Consider the following 18447-nt stretch of genomic DNA (forward strand, 5'->3'; position numbering starts at 1 on the left):
GCACATTAAAATTGCAATTCGTATTTGGTACCACCATTACTACTCTCCAACACAGATATATAATAAAATAGCTTATAAAGAGGCTGAGGAACACCATCAGGATGTTTTGGGATTATGATCATCATCATTTTTATGCTGAAAAATAAAGAAAACATCAATCAGTAGCTTTTAACAAGAAACAAACCTGTGACTCAAAATTCAGTCATTACATTTTTGCATTCTGACTCCCACCATGTTTTGATCCAAACCTCACTGGCTGAGCCACAGTTCTAACACACGACATATTCTCCACCATGCTTTCAAAAATGGATCTCCTCACGCGTACTGAAGATGATTTAATCCATAGATTCTAACATTTGGATTCATTACTTAACATTATTTTTTTTGTAGAGTTTCTCAGGGTTCCCACACAATTTTTTATTCCAGACCTTTTCTAGAACCACATTTCCAGTTTTTTTATAAGTTTCTGGTAATTTGAGAATAAAGTATTCATTTAGTTTCCAATATTATTAAAGATGTAACCAATCCTCTTCAAGTCCAGGGTTTCAGTCAGTGTTGTGATCCAGGCTTTAAAAGTTGGGTCATCCTTTTTCCACAGCAACAGGAATAAATTCTTTGCACAAAGGATTAAATGGGACAGAAGATGTTGCTGTGCACTCTTCAGAGCATCAGCTTGTTCTGAAAATCTAATCTAACCAAAGTGCATCCAGTCTGATTTTAATTTTTAGTACCTTAGAAAGGAATGAATATAATGCATCCCAGAGTTCCTGCAGCTCAGGACACTTTGCCTAACTATGTAATAAATCTGCATTTGCTTGGTTGCATATGTGGTGAAACATCTAGGAAGGGCTTGTGTAATAATGTGAATAATGTAACCTATACAAACAATCAAACTGTGTCTGGCACTAAGTGAACACAAATTAACATATTTCAGACCTGTCTCCCAAATATCATCTCTCATTCCCATCCCCAGTTGTCTTTCCAAGTCCATCTATGTTCTTGTAATGCATCATAGATAAATGAGATTGCCTGTTTTTCAATTATACAGTCTCTGAGACTGGTCTACTTTATCTGGTGTTGCACACACAAAGTTGTCAAGATGACTTCTCACAAAGTGTCTAAGGTGTAGATATCTAAAGACGTCTGTGTTAGTCAGTCCCTATTTCTCCTGAAGCTGCTGGAAGACCACAAACACACACTGAATGTGTAAGTCCCCCACACAATACACTCCCAACTCTTTCCTCTGGTCGAAGGCCCCATCCAAAGTTAAAGGAGTAAATTAAGAATTTCCATACAATTGTCAGGTTTTATCTGTAGACTCCACAAATAATAAAATACCACAGAGCTAAAATCTGTTTCTGATTTTTGAGTGTGGTACACTAAAAGGTCATTTTACTGCTTTCATGGCATCTGGACGTATTTAGATCACCTAATTAGATCACCTAATCTTGGACTTGTCAAATAACGCATGAAGTAACCTTGACTAAATGGAGATTCTTTAAACCACAGTTTGTGAACTTTGCTAGTTTTATTTTGTTACTAAAAATTCCTAAATATGAAAATGTTAATGATTCGTTTAGCAATTCAGACCCAGTTTAAGAACTACAGGTCAAGTTCAGCTTGAATTTGAATCGTCTAGCAACTAAACATGTAGTAAAGTGGCCCAATTTTCATTTTTGAATGAGTGTGCCTTCATTCAGTAAATGAATAAAAGGAAATATTGACAGGTAAAAGGCTAAAATCAGGCTGTGATTTGGCAAATCAAAGATGTAGCATGTTTAATTAATATAAATCACCGTAAAACCCACTTCATTTATTCAGCATTATTAGATGTTTGTGCTTTAAAGAAAATGAAGGAAAAACAGTCTATAATATGAAACATTTTCCAAACTGAATTATGTACAGTATTGTATAAATACTGAAGACTTTTCAAATGCAAAAGTGGAAAAATAAAATCAATTTTCTGTTAACTTTACCTCATTCAGAGCCTGACTGATGAGGGTGGACGTGATGTCTTGATAGCCTGTAGATATGGAAGAGGCCGAGCCAAAGGAAGCAGTGCGCCGACGTACGCAGACAGGGGGTGATGGAGAGGAAGTCATCAATGGCTCAAAGTTGCTAACAGGCAGCTCGAGGCGAACATCTGATAAAACACATTTATAATACGAGGAATTTAAACCAAGAGGAAATGCAGGAGGTAATGAAAATAAAGATACAGACCAGGCTAAAAGCTGCATTCTAGCCTAAATAATACTGATGTTTGAAGCAGCCAGTCTATCTACATGTTTCTCTTTAAAGTTAAATATTAAAAGTTAAGATGGGCAACTTCAACTTATAGATAGTTCTATAAAACTACAAAAGGTCTGCTTGAAGATTATAAATGCGTGTTGGTGCAGTTACCCAGAGCTGACAGGCACGTTTGCTTTGTTTTCACACTCTGAAAACCACAGGCAGGAGGGCGTGTCCTCAGCTTCAATCCCTGGACCCCAACAACCTGCCAACACACAACATCAACCATGTATTAAGTCCCAGTTTTACATATTAAAGATGAAAAACACTGCAACAACCCTCACTGGGAATTTTAAGACTAAAGCAGCATTTTAAATCCCAAATAATCTAACAAATGACTGTGGAAACCTGTTGATTTAATACTGGTGTGTTGCAAAGCTGTGGTTGAGCAGTGTTGCCACTGTTGTATCCAGATGTTGGTCCAGAGGACAGACTCAGGCTGGATCCTGTGCACAAAGTGCTGTTGCTGATTATTGTCCGATGCTTCAGGTCATCCTGAGAAGTCAACAAAGGTCAGATTTACCGTTTTCATGTAGCAGAAACTTTCCAACTAATATAGATTATATTATAAGTAAAATGTAATTATTAGTAACTACAAACATTTCAATTAGTTTAAAGGTAAAATGCACAAACAAGATCGAATATTTACAAGACAGATGTTATTATCCACAGTGAAGTATCTTACAGGTTGTGAACGTTACGAGAGGGGATCTTTAGCTGCTCTACACAGATAAGGGACCACAATGTCATATTACACCTGGAGGAAGTTAATTATGCTTCTGCCAATTAAAGACATGAGAACTGACCTTCATTCCCTGGGACAGAGTCTGCTGCTGTATCCTCTGTTTCTCCAGCTCAGTCCTCTCTCTCAGCCGTTCTCGAGCCTTAGCGATCTCCGTCCTGGCCTCTTCCCGGGCTCGGCTATAGTCCCGCAACAGCTGCTCAATGTCAGGTGGACACTGTCCCGCTCCTTTTAGATGATCGGCTAAACTGTGGTACAGATGATTTTGTAAAAAGAAAAACACATTATTTAAATTTTGTTTTTATTTTTTTATTCCTACACTTAAATACATATGCACTCTTATCAACATGGATTAAAATTATTCCATTAGGACTGAAATACACAGCCTGGCCAAAAAAAAAAGTCGTCACCTGGATTTAACTAAGCAAATAGGTACGAGCCTCTCATTGGATAATTATTGCATGAGCGATTATGTTTCAGCTGACAACAAGTTATTTAACCCCAAGTGGTGCAATGAGTTGCTTCTCATTTCTCAAACAACCACGTTGAAAGACACATCCCGTGGTCGTGGAAAAGATGTCAGTTTGAGGAAGAAATGTGGCCGGAAAAAAATCCTGAATGATCGTATGCTGCGATCACTTAAACGTTTGGTGAAATCAAATCGAAGAAAAACAATAGCAGAACTCCAGGCTATGTTTAATAGTGAAAGTAAGAACATTTCTACATGCACAATGTGAAGGAACCTGAGGGATCGGGACTGAACAGCTGTGTAGCCTTAAGAAAACCACTAATCAGTGAAGCTAACTGGAAAAAAGGCTTCAATTATCTAGGGAGCATAAAGATTGGACTCTGGAGCTTTGGAAGAAGGTCGTATGGACTGATGAGTCCAGGTTTACCCTGTCCCAGAGTGATGGGGGCATCAGGGTAAGAAGAGAGGCAGGTGAAGTGATGCACCCATCATGCCTAGTGCCTACTGTACAAGCCTGTGGGGGCAGTGCTATGATCTGGGGTTGCTGCAGTTGGTCAGGTCTGGGTTCAGCAACAGTATGTGTTCAAAGAATGAGGTCAGCTGACTACCTGAATATACTGAATGTCCAGGTTATGCCATCAATGGATTTGTTCTTCCCTGAGGGCACGGGCATATTCCAAGATGACAATGCCAGGATTCATCAGGGTTGAATTGTGAAAGAGTGGTTCAGGGAGCACGAGACATTCTCACACATGGATTGGTCACCACAGAGTCCAGATCTTAACCCCATTGAGAATCTTTGGGATGTGCTGGAGAAGGCTTTGTGCAGCGGTCAGTTTCTACCATCATCAATGCAAGATCTTGGTGAAACATTTATTCAACACTGGGTGGAAATAAATCTTGTGACATTGCAGAAGCTTACCGAAACAATGCTACAAAGAATGCGTGCCGTAATCAAAGCTAAAGGCGGCCCAACAAAATATTAGAGTGTGTGACCTTTTTTTTTTGGTGGGGATTTTTCTTTGGGCAAGGCAGTGTAGCTTTTGTCCTGTGAATTTGTGAAACCCAGTGCCTCACCTAGTGGCCTCTATGACTTCTTCGCCCAGTAGCTGATGGTATTCCTTGCGGCAGCGGGGTGTGGGAGCAGCTTCTGGAGGAGGGGGATGCTTGCTGGGGCTCAGACTCCGAGCTCTTCGATAAGTCAGGAGGCGCTCCTCCCTCTCCTGCCTTAAAACCTCAATGCTCCGCCGGTGCCTGAGAGGATCAAGAAATTTAAGTGCCTTTAAGGATACACCTTTAAGGATAAAGAACATGTCTGAGGTGATTTGGCAGCATTGAATTTACCTTGTAACCTAAATGTGTGGGTGGGTTTGAGTGCTCCACTGTGCCACATCAAAATGACACATTTTTCTTGTAAACTATGAAGACGTACTTTTATCCTGCCACTCCTATAGAAAAGCCAGATGATTGGAGTGCACAACTAATATTTGTCCCAACAACAGGGTCTCTCATCCTTGCTGTGGATCTCTGCAGTTGCTCCAGAGTTACCATGGGTCTTTTTAGTTGCTTTTCTGGTTGTCATGCTCATTCCATACTTTTTCCAATTTCAGATGGTAAAATGTTCAACACTTGTGTTTTTGTTTAATAAGTTGATTCTGCATTAAACTTCTCCACAACTTTATCCCTGACATGCCTGCTGTGTTCCCATGTCTTTAGGAGATCATATTTCCTATGTAGTTGACTCTAAAAGCAACTGGTTATAATGGAATGTATTCAGGGGTACCAAACATTTCTGATTTTTGTTTAAATGATTTTTTAATTGGATGTTTCCTTTCCCTTCCACACCACAACAGATATAATTCTAATAAAATACTTTAAAGTGAATGTCAAAACAAGTTTATGCAGCATGAGTACTTTGGCAACACACTGTAAGTCGGTGCTCACTATGTCAAAGTGGGTTTTCTTGGCCCTTACCTGTCATACAGCTGTTGTTTGGTTGCAGTTGAGGTCAGCGGTTGCAGCTCCTCTTTGGACCTTGGGGACAGCATCTTCAACAACGCATCTGTCTCTCCCAGCCCATAATGAAGCTTAGCCTCCGTCAGCTCCACAGTCAAAGGGGTCAGGCCAGTACTGAGGTGGACAGTCGCCATCACCCGCTCCCTCTCCTGCTGCAGCTTCAGTATCTCTCTTGATCTTCTGTCACTTTGTGCCACAACTTCCAGGGTTGAGGCCCTGTTCTCCATCTCGTCCCAATCAGCACAGTTTCTGTTATCTTTGGTGAGCGTCGTTTTCATTTTGTTTGAGCGTTGTGACTGTTGCTGATTCCTGACGCCTGACCAGTTGGTGAACTTGTTGTGCAAGGGAAGGTCATCTGGGACTTTCTGATGGCAATCCCAAGGAGACACACTTGTGGCAGCTTCGGTGTTCACAAGAACCTCTGTACTGCACTCACTCTGCACCAGCGATACCATGTCATCGTCTTTCAATTGATTCCTACTGTTGCTGAAAGGTAGAGGATGGCCTGAATCAACGCAAAAATCTCCAGAAGCACATGTGAAGTTGGATGCTTGCTGCTCAGGCACATCGGCCTGTCTTAAGGTAAGAAAAATGTGGTTCTGCCATTCTGAGCCGGCTCGGTGGTTATCTTCTTCCTTACAGCTCACTTTTTTCTTCACAATGTCTGTGTTTATATCCAGTGATGATCGAAGACTTGAAGAACTCGTACCCGATTCTTGAGGACTTGAACAACTCATTTCAGTCACCCTCTCAAGCAACATAGTTTCTGATTTAGTGGAAAAAACATTTAAATCCTGTTTAGGCATTTCAACAGAAGGAGCTAGTGTGTCCTCCTTGGAGGAATGGCTTGTTTGTGGATTCCTATATTTTGGTTGACAGTGTATTGATTGTTTTCCTCTCTGCCTAGAACCTAGTCTTGTTCCCACAGGAAGAATGGGAGATGATGATTGGTCTGTAAAGGTTGCCTGTTTTTTGAAAAAAGCAGATGGATTGCTCGTTAAAGATGGGCTTTGAAAACATTTTCTTGATCTAGAGGTGACCGTGGCATTTCTGCGGCCCAGGTCTTCAATGATGCCATGCTTTGAGACCTGAGAGGAAGCAGATTTTGCACGCCTGTGAGATCCAGTGGCTGCCTCCGTGCCCGGCGATCTGAGAGGGTCATCGCCTGACTGGGAAACAGCAGAAACGTTGAACTTCAGGTCAGGCATGTTTTGCATTGTCTCATTTGTGTTTGTATGTTTTTTAACCACACTGTGCACACTCTTGTCTTCTGGACCAATAACTTTCACTATCACCTTAACTTCATAGGATCTAGACTGCTCTCTGCCTGCTTCATTAATACCACTCTTGCTCTTTATTGGTGTTACCAACTCCTCCGTCTGGATTCCAACATCTAAGGCTGTTTGAGTTGAGCAATCGTTCTTGCTCCTTCCATTTGGATCACTGAATGACAAGCTATGATGTGACAGGTTGAAACTCCTAGGAGTGGCTTTGCTCACTTCACCTGTCCTCATCTCCTGGACATCTCCCAGCAGGTCTGAAGTGCTGTGGATTAGCTTGGAGAGGTGAGCTGACATGGTTTCCATACTTGCCCATGTTGGGGATTTTTTTATATCCACTTTGTTCCTCTGGGATAAAGGAACATCGGTGTTGCTTCTTTTGTGACGGTCTTTCCTCTTTAGACCACCATTACTGATCGGGCCAAGCCTACACTCAGTTTGCGTGCCGTGTTCATGCATCTCTCTCCTTTGAACCTGCACTTTGCTCGTCTTTGACTCTTGCTCAGATGAATAAACAAGCATGATTTCATCCACCTGACTTGAATTAATACCAGAACCAGTAACGTTGTTGCCAGAAGAACTGATGTTTATTGTCTGACTGCAGATCTCTGCCTGTGATTTCTGACTGACAGCAAGCTGTGTGACAACTCCTTCTCTGTAATCCTCAATGCTGCTGAGTGTACTGGAGAGCCCCTTGTTGGTGGCGTATGTGCTCAGGTGGGAGTTAAAAGGAGAGTTCTGCCCATTCAAACCATTATCAGCACTGGAGCATCTTACTATACGTTTCTCAGAGCTGTTCAAGAGGGGAGATTTACAGGATAGGTCAGCAGCACTTCCAAACACTGGGGTCCGGTAGCAGTGCTGGTTTGAATCATTGTGTTGCCACTGGTGAACAAATGGGTTAATGTCACTGGATGCAAAGTGGATAAGAGAGTCCTGGCAATTTAGTGTATGTTGTGCTTCACTTTGCTTTGCGATCAGGCAGCTTTTTTCTTCCTCCCCACGCTCCATCCTCTTGGATGCATCGTGGAGAGATAAGGAGTGCCTTGTAGGGATGCAGTCCCTGTCAGACTTTTTACCTTCACCAGAATTCCCTTTAAAGATTCCCATCTCACATTTGCGTGTAGACAGAGAAGTACAGCTTTCTTCATTGCTACGTCCCACCTTAAAGCATTTAGATTCCAGCCGGCAGTGATGCCTCTTGTCCCCTTCCATCTCCTCATCATCTTCATCGGATGTCTTAAGAGAAGAATCAGAGGAATAAGTGGGACGAGTTTTGACATCAGACTTTCTGAACCTCTTTGTCTTGATGTTTTTCTTCTTCAGAGCAAGATTACCAGGAATAACTCTTGTGTTTAAGGTGGCTTCTCTGGACATTACAGAAGAACCTGCCTGTGGCATTTGGAGTTCCTTAATAGAGGAAATACTTTTAACATTCGACTCCTGCAAGCATATTTTTCCCTTTGGATTGAAAGGAAAATTCCCAGCCCCTGTATCACTTTTTGTTAAACAAAGCTCTGTGACGTTTATTTGATGATTTTCATTGAAGTGGCACTGGGAATTTTGATGTTTGTCAACTGAAATGATTCTACTAGAAGCCTGAGCAATGTTCTCTGCATGAATTTGTTGACAGCTCAGCTGATCTTGTGCTATGAAAGGTTTGCCTCTCATCTTGTGGTCCAGCTCAACATTTTCTCCATGGACAGGAGCAGACGTGATCTGGCTGCAGAACTGTTTGTCTGCCTTTGCCAGATGAGCTAAAGTTTCTGCTGCAGATATATGAGCATTGGTTCGGATTGCCTGAATTATCTGTGCCGGGCTTTGTTTGGAAGAATAATTGTACATTTTTGAACTGTCAGATTTGATATTCATACTGGCATCTTCTGAATCAGAAGAGCGACAGCTCACATTGCTGTAACTTGAGTTGGAAGCTGTTTCATGGATACATTTGTGGAGCGGCTGACTTGAGTGTTGAGGTTGGAGTTCGGGAATGAGATCACAGTTAAAATCATGGACTTCTTTATTTGAGGAAATGTCACTGATGATCATTTCAGGAGAGTGTGTTTTGTTACATGTAGCTTCATCAGGTATTTTTTGAGGAAGAGCACTTTTCCCCTTTGGGATTTCTATGTATTTATGGCCACTACTCTGTTCAACAAGCATATATGATCCCAAATGTTCAGCTGTGATTAATGTACGCTCACCTGCACAAATTTCTCCTTCTTTCACATATTTACTCCTCTCCTCTCTCAGCTGGTCATGCATCCATCTACTTTCATTATAATCGGAGCTAAAATGACACGCAGATGATGACAAAATACTCAGACTTTGACTTTTGCTAATTCCTCCTGACGATTCCATGTGCTCCTTTATCACTTCAGAAATTCTCAGATCAATAGCGCTGCAGATGGCTTCTGACCTGCAGATGTGCTTTGCTTTTTCCTGATATTTCCTGTCGTTATGAGTGTCGTGTTTAACTCTTCCTGTACCTTCTAAATCTTTATTTACTCTTACATCTCCCCTCTTTACATACTCATTATCTCTAACGGTGGTGTCATACTGCAAACTCGTGTCCGCATGTTTAGGCAACGATTCTAAGATCTGGCCGCTTTGTTCAAGTTCAATGCTCTGAACATCAGAAGCTGGCGATGAAAGTGACACAGCTGAATCTGGTCTATCATTGCCATCGGCACAAGAAGAGTGAAATCCTTGGCTGTTACTCTTCCCTTTGGAGTCACTGCTGCTGTTAGAGTCATCGGACCAAACACCTTCCAAGCTGTCACCTGGTGCAGAGGAAAAGGTTTCCAACTCCCCGTTGTCGCTCCTTTTTGGAATTTTCAGGCAGCCCATAAAAGCGTTCCTGTGGTCTTTGTTCCTTTTCCTGGAATTTTTACAGGCCAATTTAACAACTTCGTGCTGGAGAGAAACGGACGGCTCATTGCTTTTGGTTTCCTCCCATTCTGTGTTCCTAAAATAATCTCGGCCATTTTGAACTTCTACACCCTGCGCTTCTTCTTTGATTGAAGGTTGAGGTGTTTCTTTCAACATGGCTACTGATGGAGAACTTGATGCAGAGACAGCAAGCCCACCATCTGGTACAAATGTAGACTGCTGAAATGCATCTGACGTTGCTTTCAGGGCTTTGAGGAAGTCTTTTGGTAACATACAACCAGTTGGATCCAACGTTGGCGGAGATTCTAAAGGTGTGTTAAAGGGTGTTGTATTTTCTGAGGCTACAAGAGCTTCAGACTCCCTTGACCCTTCAAGGAACTGATCCAGTTCTGAACTATTTAAAGCCTTGGAGCTCAAATGTCTGGATTTACTCTGTGAGTTTGACAGATTACCGCTACCTGGACTCGGACTGCTGCTGTTACTTTCTGCATTCAAGAACAAAACTTTTCTTGGAATAGGCAGAGGATCCCCGTCAATCCTCGGGCTTTCAGTCACATCTGCGGAGGACCAAACATCAGTGAGGGCCAGCAAGTTTTCTGGCTCTCTCACACTGTAACTGCTTGTCAAAGTTGTCTGTAATTTCCTGAAATCATCTATCAATTTGTGCACAGTCTCTGCTCCTAATGAGCTCTGACCTTGGGGCTTCCTTGTTGCATCACGGCTCAAATATGCCTCAGCTGAGGTTACGGCAGTTTCCTTGGACCAGCACAAATCTCTGCTGGGTTCTCTTGCGCGGTTCTGGATAGAAGACAGCACCAAATCTGTTACTTGTGAGTAAGTTGGAACCACTGCTTGTTTGCGTCTTTTAACTGTTGAGAGTTTCCTGTTGTTCTCCACAGACATTTCGCTATCGCTGCTTTCTGCTTCACTCGGACCTGAATCGTCACGTGTTAAATGCTCGGCTAGGGCCGCCGCGTAAGCAGAGGACAGAGAGTCGAGAGAATAAAGGCTCTCGCAATCTGAAGTTCCTTCATCCCTTTCTTCCTGCTCTTCGAACCATCCGGAAAGTCCTTGATGTCCTTCTACATATTCGTTACTCTTGTTCATCAGGGCGTCGGTGCTATGCCAGCGTCTGTGTTTGTGGCTCTCAAACAGATTCCTCTGATCAAGCTCCTCACATGACGCAGTGGCTTTGATTGTACCGACATTCTGATTAATTGAAGGATCTTTCAGGCTCTTGTCTTCTCTTCCTCTCCAAGGAACTTTACTTGCAATTCCTCCCAGAGGCTTAAGAACTCGTCGTCCTTTTACACCTGAGGATGGTTTTCTGAAAACTCTGGACAGAGCAGTTTTTATCCTGGGCCCCACAGAATGAGACAATGATCTGCTGATGGCTTTAATTCCATTGTTACCTGCAGGGCAAAACCCTTTTCCATCCTTAAAACAGCTTTTGTCAGAGACGACCTCATCTGTTTTGGATAGTTGAAGATTTTCTTTGCTGACTTGCATAGACAAAGCTCTGAGAGGTGATTTCAGTATTGCTGCAGATTTCTTATCTAATCTGTTCTTAAACAACACGTCTCGGTTTGGCAATAAAGGTTTTCTTCCCAGCTCCCACAAACATGGCTGAGGCTGCGCTTCCTCTTTAGATGTTTGTATGATGTTTCCGTAAGGGTTTACTATACCCTGATTTTGTCCAGTGGAGATAGAGCCTGAGCAACTTTGGGTCCTTCCTCGGGGAACACATTCTGAAACCCACATTTTGCTGCTAATGGAATCTGCCGTAGGTGATGAATCTAACGATCGTTCCACAGACTTGTTCCTCTTGAGGTAGTGCCTAATGATTGGAGAAACAGAAAGCAAAGATTTTACATTTTGGAAATTTAAACCAAGGGAAAAAAATTAATATACGTACCTAAAGATAGGTGTGTGCTGTGGGTAGAGCCGAGACAACAGATCTGCTGAAAACGAGTGTCGACGTGATACAAACGGTTGTTCTTCTAGCTTTGAGGGTGATCCCATCTCTGGAGACTGTGGGCTTTCTCCTGGGGGAAGCGTACTCTCCAGCTGCTGTAACTTTCTTTTAGCGTCCAGGAGATGGCGCTTGTTGGCGATTTTCTTTAGTTGGTAGTGCAGCTTTTTCTGACGGATGCGACCCTCGGCGCGGCAGAGGGCGTAATGCTTTAGCAACTCATCCTCCACGGTTTTCTTCCTGGCCCTCACCACCTTGGAAGGATACTCCACAATGATATTTTTCTGACCAATGAACACCTGGCTTGTAAGTTTCTCCAGAAGGGGGGCAGGGAGGAGGTCGGTTTGAACACCAGAGTCCTGCTTTACTGTTTCCTGTGCTGTTTTCAGGTGAAGTTCCTCATGCAAAATCCACTGCTGCACTGTTGTGAAAAAAAACATGTTGATAAGCACTAAAAACGAGGAACAGTGCCATTCAAAAATATTCATACCTCATGAACTTTTTCATATTATGTCAGATTTATGGATAGATAAACACCAATGATTGTATCAATGTGAAGTGGAAAAAACAAGTCATGAACCAGCCTTTCACTGCAATTACAGCTGGAAGGATTTTAATAATTCAAAATCAGTATGGCATGCCCCCCTCATTCCGAAAAATTAATCTACAGCTGTTCTGTGAAGGCCTTAGGAACACAGCAGGGACATCAGTTTAAAGCAGGCGATGCTATAAAGCAAAATCCCAAGTTTTCAACATAGGGTTAGGGTTTCAACACTGTTCAATCCATCATCCAAAAGAATACAGCACAATTTTAAATCTATCAAGGTAGGGCCGTCCACCTACACTGACAGACAGGCCAAGAAGAGTATTAACACTAGAACTCCCAGGGCCGTCAATTTGACGGTTTTGAAAGTTAGACATGCCATAACTCTGGTTTATTAAAATTCTTATCTTCCTGGCATCCTGACTTTTTCTAAACCTGTGTCTTTTGTATTCCTATGTCTCTATTTTTAAAAAATGACAAAGTAAATAAAAGATCTAAGTATTTTTACCTCTAACTACCACAGCTGCTATTTTGACGACCCTATTATTTACATTCATATTTTTTTCCAGCAGCTGAGTATACGCGCCAGCGTTGCCTAGCAACCGCCACTCTAGAGCGCAGTCTGAGGAAGAGATTGTTGGTATCCTACAAATGGCTTCCAGAAGGATATTTTCTGCTCAAGAGGCATTGGAAATGCTTCAAAAATTATATGATTGTGATTCTGGGGTCGAGAGGGATTCTGACAGCTCTTGGTCAGTATTCAGTTCCAGTGACAGCGGGTCAGAGAGTGAACCTCCCCCGGCTAAAAAACACGAGTCGTCCCGTTAGCAGGAGGTTGTGGCGCATTATTTCAAGGTAGTAAAAGACTAGCCTATGTAATGATTTTATCATTTTAGGCTATAGTTTACAGATTAGTAAACTAATAATATATAAACTATAGCAACAGTGCCACAATCAGCGCAGGTTCAGAGACAGGGAGACGAGCCTAGTGCCCAGTGCCCAGTTATAAACCCAGCAATCCAGCTCACTGGCAGGAGAGAAACTACAAATCAAGGTACTGATAATGGAAAAAGAAATAAACAAAAAGTTAGGTCATAGATATAGTAGCCCAGTAACAACAATCTACTCTGCGCTTCACAGCGTTTTCATCGCAAGACGAGCGCACACCTGGGAAGGAGGAGGAGAAAGGAAAGGATGGCACTGTGTGGACAGTAGTAGGGGAGGAAGAAAGTAGAGGGAGGCGTCAGAGCCAGAACGCGTTGATAGAGCTCCAGATCTAAGATGTCTAGACCTCGTTCCTCTGCTTGGTGGATGCCGAAATGCTCATCCACGTTCAGGGCTGCCGGATGGCTGAAGCCCACAGAGTTTTAGGAGATGATTCCTCCTCGGACCTGAGTGTGGATGAGCTGAAGGCATCTTTAGCACTAGTTTATGTCCACGGAGTGAAAGGGGGGCGTAACATGGAGGTGTCCAGCTTTTAGTCAGATTAGTAAAGCTTTTTTTTTTTTTAAATGTACCCGCTATTCTGTATTATTTTTCAGTACTATTTATAAATAATAATAAAACATAATAGGTTTTGATCAAACACTATTATTAATTCTTGTCAAAACCATTATTTTATAGCGTGCAAGAAAACCTTCTGACCAATGTAACGCGATGACGTCATCAAAGCCCTCGCATCCAGAATGCTCGCCGTCAAATTGACGGGCTTGGGAGTTCTAGTAGAGTTAGAATTCTGGGAGTCCAGGTGTTAAACAGAGAAGCAGCCAAAAGGCCCATGGTTACTTTGGAGGAGCTGCAGAGATCAACAGCTCAGATGAAAAAAAAAAAAAACAGTAGTAGTGATGCACTTTACTAATCTAGCATTTATGGAAACGTAGCAAGAAGAAAGCCACTGTTGACATAAATCAATAAGAATTCAAGTCTAAAGAGGACACAGCAAACCTCTTTTCAGGTGACACCAAACTTGAACGTTTTGCACTGCAAAACAGACTACAGATCACCCTGAACACACCATCCCTACTATAGAACATGATGGTGGCAGCATCATGCTCATGGAAATGTTGTTCTTCTGCAGGACAGCAAAACTGGTAAAGAAGGTATATTCAGGGCACTAATGGAAGAAAGCCTGCGTGTAGCTGCAGAAATCTTGAAACTGGGCACAGGTTTATTTTCCAGCAGAACCGTGACAAAGAAAAGCCAGCGCAGACACACATCGTCCTTTTTATATTCCTTTGACTTTACAATTATGCAATATTTTCTATTAGTCTACCATATTAAATTCCAATGAAATACAGTAAGATTTATGGTTTTAACAAGACCAAATGTGGAAAAGCTGAAGGGTATGACTACTTTTTCAAGGCACTGTATAAAGATGCAAAAAGTTTTAAAATATGTCCAATTTGGCTTTAGAAATTTGAATTATACCTAGAATATTTAATAAGAGTGAAAACTTACTCTCAGAGTACTGCTGTTGGAGCTGGGCCTGCTCCCTGTCCAGCTCTCCTTCAGCCCTTCTCTGCTCAGCCTGAATCTCCTGTCGCAAACTCTCCACATACCGCTTCTGCTCTTCCACACGTCGCCTGACTCTAAGCTCCTCGGTGGAATCAAGCTTCAATTCTTTGTCACTAAAAAAAAACAGGATCAGGACTCAAGGAATGAGAAAACGTGAATTAATGAAGCAATCAAAACATGTAAAAATACTTTCACTTTACCCATGGATTGTTTGATACAAAGGCAAGAAAATGGTTTGCTGACTGTGTGGGAGGTTTAAAGCAAAAGCTGTCGTCAGGAGTAACTAAGCAACTCCTGAGGCCGAACTGTAAACAGCAACCAGGGACAGTTTGATATGTTTGGGCTGATAAAACCACACCAACAGGAACATGAAACATTGGCCTATTTCTGCAGCCTGAATGCTGCTATAACTCTTAACTCTTATTAAATATATATGCCGCAAAAAGATCCCACTGTACTCGGCACACGCATACACACTGAGTGATGAATAATGTGAGAGGTAATTGCTTTTGTTCTGAGTTTGTCTTCTGTTTGGGGATAGTACTTACTCGCTGTCAGGGGTGAGGTGGCAAAGGTCAACGTAGGAGCACGTCACACCGCCTTCACTGACCTGAAAACGGCAAAAACAAAAGCTACTTTAATTTAAAAGATATTATCAGACAAAATGAAATACTTTTGCAGATTATGATGAAGGAAGGAGATGCTAATACCAACCCGTCTTTGCTCCCGAAGGATTGCTGCCTCTGCCGGGTGGTTGAAGCGAAATTTATGCACTCCTCCCAAGGTAATCACCGTCCCTGTAGGTGCAAAGAAGTATTCTTTATAACGTGCTGCACTCAGCTCGTCACATTGAATGGCTGCGAGCTGAGGACACAGATGTGTATATTTGCTGCTGTTTTTTGTCTGTTGGCATGCTCCTTCCTCCACATGATGAGTCCTGGCATATAACTGTACACTGACCTATATCTGACAAGTTTTTAATGAAAACGTTTGCTCATATAATTTTACATCACTTTACGTCTGTTAGGGTTTGAAAACGTTTGTATTGTTTATCACTCATGTCTGCTCTAAGTGCTTTTCCCTCCTACATGCCACAGAAAGGGATAGGGGGGAGACGGGTGAGTTATGCTTACCAAGTCCTCACTCCCTCTCTGTTTAAAATCAAGACGCATGAACCCTAACCTTTCTGACCCCCCCACACACACACCCTGAATGTTTGTTGAACTGTGTGTGAACCAGCATGTATAAATAAAGAGAGAGGGGTGCCAACACTTTGTAGTCTGCACTGCAAAAGTGAGCTACCCTTGCTGCAAGTAAACCTGAATCGTTCTTGCCTCTGAGTTGACTAATTAATACCTAACAACGTCTTATGTTGGGTTCACCGACACAATTTTACACAGGTGCTAGTGAGATAAGGCGAGTATTTATCATCACCGCAGACAGTTAAAATATAACACTTCACTGCCCCTTTTTCTGTATCTTTGTCCGATGTGGAAACACACATTGCGATCAAACTGTTTTCTTAAGGACAAAAACTGACCTTGAGCCAGCCTGCAAGGCTCAGTGACCTCTCTGTCATTGAGCAGGCAAGCGCAGCCCGGCAGCGGTCGGAGCGTTACCACACCCCCGTGGTTTTCAATCTCACAGCGGGAACTGCCCTGAAGGACTGGAAACAGGATTCAGAGATGGCTTCATACATTGTGATGTAGAAAGCTGGGCTGATGGAGCTGCCTGATGGCTCAACAAGATCAGCACTCAGTGCAACATTCAAGAACAAAATAACTGCACATGTAGGATCATAAAAAGCAGCCTAAATGTCATTTTAAAGCTCCACTTCATTACCTATCTCCGACGTAACTTTTGATATTCAGCTTTTACAATGTGTGCAAGCTGTACATTTTAAGAATGGTATCTCCTCTATGAAATTACAACTTAATTAAAATACCTATATGTGGTTCTTCAAACTGCTCCTGAGGTCCGATGCGGGTAATTCCTTCCTATAATAAAACATGTAAAAGAAGGAGTTGTAATAAAAAAAGCCACAACAGTAGTAGTAATGGTCTGAATAAATAATTTTTCTCCAACAGTGCATGCGTTTCAGTAGAAGGGGTGACTAATGACCCAAAATCTCTGACATAACGTTTTTATTCTGTTCCTGATTCAGTAGCTTTAGCATACAGTGTCTTGCTAAAGGGAAACAAATTCCCACAGTATGATGCTCCTACCACCATCTTTTACAATGGGCATAAATGTTTCTCATTATAAGAATTGTTATTTATTGTGACAACAATGACTTACAATTAATGATGTTTGAAAACCCTCAAAAACTGGCTGTATTGTCAGAATTGTTTATTTTATTCTATTTTCTCCATTGTTTTTTCCATTAGATCATCAAATAAATATCAAGAAATTCAAAAAATATTATGAAATGCAGTTACTGTTTGCAGATTAGTGATAAGAATCACAGTTTTTATGTTAGTGATGTCCCAAAGAACCCGTTTTAAGTCCTTATCAAAATAAATACAACATATTGGTATAAAATATTTATTTCACATCGCCCACCCCTAGCCTGGTGTGTTTCAGTGGAATGTGCAGCATTAGCTTTCCTCAAAGTACAGCGTTCTGCATGCAAGCCAAGAATTTCAACATTTGTCCGATCTGACCAGAGAACCCTCTTCCACATATTTGCTGTGTCAGCTACATAGTGTGTGGCATAAAACTTAAAACAGAATTTATTTGGGTTTCTTCCTACAGTCACTTCCGTCTTGCTATTTTTTCAATAAAACCAGATTTGTTGATTGTTGTGCTGACAGATTCTCCCACCCGAGCTGTGGATTTTAGCAGCTCCTCCATAGATACCATGGACCTCTTGGATGCAATTAGTTGCACTGGACTTTATTTAGGGATTTCAGATTAAAGGGTATTGAGTTTTGGTATTGTTTGTTCGTGCATCCTTTTCCTTTCACTTCATAATTATTTGCAACTTTGTCACCTAAAGTTCCAACACAACACTTGTTGAGAGTTTGAGTGCAGTTTGACTCTAGAGAAAACATTAATGCTGTGGCAAAAAAACTGTGCCACCAATTTTCAGATTAAAACAAACCTGCAGAAGCATGGTGCTCCAAACAGAGCTGTCACACAGCTGTGCAGCTGACAAAGATAACTCATAAGTCGAGCGACTTACCAAGAACTGTCTTCCATTCTAATCTCTGACTAGCCAGAAAAAAGATGCATGGTTTACTTTTTAGTTTTATCGCAAGAGTTTAAAGGTTTTTTTATATGACGTTCGGATCACATGAGCTCCCAAGTGGCCTCATCTTCTCGCATGCATGAAACAGTGTGACTGTCGAGCCTGAGGATATGCTTGTCAATGTCAGAATGAAGACAGTTTAAGCTCCCCAGAATCCTGATCTGAGAGCTAAGAGCGTCTGATCCAACCAAGCTTTGTGCACAGCAGCAGAGACACACTGAAACACGCTGAGAGGGGAAACTGACAGGACAGAAGGAAGACAACAGAACGCACCTTTAGTCAAGAGTTTTTTTTAGAAGAGACAAATATCAGTATGAGGAGAAGAAGAGGAATCTAAACAGAAACAAGGAGAAGGTTTGAGTCAGGAAAACCGACAATGTTGAAAAAAAGTGGGGCAAGATCTTGCTGTTCATTTAAAAGTATTTACAAGTGTTTTCTTAACAGTGTATGATAGATATGTCTCTCTAAGGTTTAAAAAA

At 41.8% G+C, this 18447-nt stretch overlaps 1 protein-coding gene across 1 annotated transcript in view; it reads right to left on the reverse strand.

Annotated features, from left to right (window-relative positions):
- stard9 (StAR-related lipid transfer (START) domain containing 9) overlaps positions 1 to 18447 on the reverse strand; it is a 41906-nt gene that overhangs the window by 6773 nt on the left and 16686 nt on the right. The window contains exons 14-25 of the mRNA XM_047345655.1: positions 16664 to 16715; positions 16259 to 16384; positions 15433 to 15515; positions 15267 to 15328; positions 14662 to 14831; positions 11604 to 12081; positions 5475 to 11525; positions 4578 to 4754; positions 3096 to 3279; positions 2638 to 2784; positions 2401 to 2494; positions 1977 to 2143 (exon numbers count right to left, since the gene is read on the reverse strand). Coding sequence (XP_047201611.1) covers positions 1977 to 2143; positions 2401 to 2494; positions 2638 to 2784; positions 3096 to 3279; positions 4578 to 4754; positions 5475 to 11525; positions 11604 to 12081; positions 14662 to 14831; positions 15267 to 15328; positions 15433 to 15515; positions 16259 to 16384; positions 16664 to 16715 — 7791 coding nt within the window. The remainder of the gene's footprint in view (positions 1 to 1976; positions 2144 to 2400; positions 2495 to 2637; positions 2785 to 3095; positions 3280 to 4577; positions 4755 to 5474; positions 11526 to 11603; positions 12082 to 14661; positions 14832 to 15266; positions 15329 to 15432; positions 15516 to 16258; positions 16385 to 16663; positions 16716 to 18447) is intronic.

Source organism: Girardinichthys multiradiatus, chromosome 19 (assembly GCF_021462225.1).
Source record: "Girardinichthys multiradiatus isolate DD_20200921_A chromosome 19, DD_fGirMul_XY1, whole genome shotgun sequence".
NCBI lineage: Eukaryota > Metazoa > Chordata > Actinopteri > Cyprinodontiformes > Goodeidae > Girardinichthys > Girardinichthys multiradiatus.